General features: G+C 35.6%; 1 protein-coding gene across 1 annotated transcript; it reads left to right on the plus strand.

The window, feature by feature from the left end:
* Window positions 1-1985: 1985 nt before the first annotated feature.
* LOC129809357 (uncharacterized) lies at window positions 1986-2610 on the plus strand. Its single transcript, XM_055859172.1, has 2 exons — window positions 1986-2120; window positions 2177-2610. The coding sequence occupies exons 1-2, from the start codon at window positions 2086-2088 to the stop codon at window positions 2565-2567; spliced, it is 426 nt and encodes a 141-aa protein (XP_055715147.1). The 5' UTR covers window positions 1986-2085; the 3' UTR covers window positions 2568-2610.
* The last annotated feature ends 5 nt before the right edge of the window (window positions 2611-2615 follow it).

Consider the following 2615-nt stretch of genomic DNA (forward strand, 5'->3'; position numbering starts at 1 on the left):
AAATTTTAATTCAGAAAGGGGTATCTCAAATTTGTATGGGTATACCCCTCAAAGCCCTCACACATTTTTACCACATATTTTCTAACAGTGTATTTTACACTTTGACAACCAACTTTGACTTCACGAAGATGCCCGAATATTCGGCTTTGACAATCTTGGGCACCCCTGGCTTAAATATTTACTACATAGTAAATAGCTAGAGACTTGCAAAAAATATTTTAGATTCCCTCAACCTTCTACTTTACAATTATGTACAGACATAAGAAAAAATAATTTTAGTTAGTCATGAAAAATTATTTTCTTTATGGGACACCGGTGTTCCAATCGTCCTTAAAGGGTTAATTCGGGCGGCAGTTAAATTCGAAAAAAGTTTGTTGACATTTTTCAAGTTCGATTATGTTTATTGAATGAAACAAATATGCTTAAATTTGCCATGATTTGTCTTAGCTTTGATGTGATTTTGCTTTATCAAGAGGTTTTCATGAAATTTATAATAGCAATGAGAATGTAAACTAAATATGAGTATGCAGATGAACAAAAAATCGTTGCATTTCAAACAATTTGCTGTCCGAATTTCTCTCTAATTCAGGTGACATTTCGGTCCCAAATTCCCGAATTTGAGAGAGTCCACTGTAAGCGGAAAAAACCAATTTAAGAAGAAAATATTTTTTTTACATTCTCTCTCGACGTCGAGCGTCGAGCAAAGAGGTCGCCCAGGGGAGCGGGCTATGCTCCCCGGCCAGAGGAGCGGTCTCTTAACTCCTCACCTCTTGGAGGGGATTTTACCTTCAGCTTCGAGCATTTAGTGATTTAAAATCAAGTGTATAAAGAAAATCTAGAAAAATGTGAGAATAAATGGAGTTTTACCAGGGACGCCAAAATACTTGAAAAATACAGAAATACTTGAGATAGAATGTTCATATTTTGGGACTAGTTTCCTACAGATTAATAAATGAATTTTTTTGAAAAGAAAATTTTTTTACCTATTACGACGGGGGCGCGGGGAGCCGCTGTCAAACACACGTCTTAACGGTCACTGAATTTAAATTCTGTGCATTAATTCATTACAATCTCTATTGCTTTAGTTTAGATAGAATAGCTATCCAAAACAACAAATTGGCAAACAGAATTCAAATCAGGAAAAAAGGAAAGAGGCCAATTTTAACAAATTCAACGGGATGTCGTATTTTTCGTCCGCCATTTTGAGCAAAAATTTTGCATGACCTTCCGTGAAGCAAGAAAACAATAACAAAATGTATTTTCATCTCTGTTACCATGATAATGAATGGGATTTGAAAACTTCACGTAAGCACTTAATTTAACTAAAATTAGCCAGGCCAGAAATATGACATAATAAATGTTAAACAAAACGAATAAACAACAGTCACCACATTGTGTTTGTCTTTGGAAAATACGGTCGATCGATGAAAAATTAGATGGTGAAAAGGTACACTTTTAATTTTTCTGAGAAATTAACAAATTAAAATTTGTGAATATTAATGGATTTTCGCTTTATTTGCAGAAAAATTAACTAAATAATGAAACTGAGGTATAGAAAATATATAAATATAATAATTTAGTACGTTTAGTACTGTATTTATCATGAAAACAATGACGTTTCCATTTGGAGTAGCGAAAAATTTCCATTTGGAGCAGGGGGAGCAGGTTTTGAATTAGCTTAATTTACCCTAATTTTATTAATTTCCTTCAATATTATTGCCAAAAATTCGTTTTCTGTCATGATTCTAAATGAAACAAAGAATAATTCTATTGATTTGGAATGGGGAAAAAATATTTTATCAGTCCAAAAACAAGCGTTAAAGTCGCGCTCTATGAAAAGCATCGGAATTACCTCGTTTTACTATATTATTTATGGAAAATAAAGTTTTATTGAAGAGATTGGATAACAGAGTAAGAAATTATCAAAATATTCGACAGAGAATCTCACTTTCACTGGCTTGATTTGGGTTTACCTTTTTTGACAGCCGACATTTTTCTCCATAACCTCAAAGTTTGTTTTTTCACATGTATTTCCAAGTTTTTCTGATTTTTTTGGGAAAATAGGAAAAGAAAAGGTGTACAGAGATGTTGATGAGACTAAGAGGGATTCTCTTGACCAGGTAGTTTAATTCCCATTCGCTGTTTGTCTTTCAAATGACCAATTTTTGTTTAAAAGGAGACCATTGGGTGTTCTGTCCGGGAGACTCTTCTGCAGTCAAACTGAGAGGAAAGCTAGCAAACATGACCTTGGCGAAGGGTCCGCATTGAAGTATATTGGCAGTAATGCAGGCAGTTGGGCAGCTCAGCAGAGTAGGAGGGGCCCCAAGGCTCAGGGAGTTTGGTATCAGCCTTATGTAGTAGCTCTCAGCGTGACAATCTTCATGATCTACTTCTGCATCCTCCGGGAGGAGAACGACATTGATCTGGAGCTGCAGAAGTCGCTGTACGAGCGAATTGAGGGCCTGGAGGAGGCTCAGTTGCGAATAAGGCACAAGTATAACCTGGAAAATGGTCTGGACGTCAAAGAGATCGAGGCAAGATTGGAAGAACTGGGAGCTAAGGTGTAATCTCTAGTTGGTAGGAATAGAAATAAAAGTAATTTTTCGTGTAGTTTT

This window comes from Phlebotomus papatasi, unplaced genomic scaffold (genome assembly GCF_024763615.1).
Source record: "Phlebotomus papatasi isolate M1 unplaced genomic scaffold, Ppap_2.1 HiC_scaffold_682, whole genome shotgun sequence".
Lineage (NCBI taxonomy): Eukaryota > Metazoa > Arthropoda > Insecta > Diptera > Psychodidae > Phlebotomus > Phlebotomus papatasi.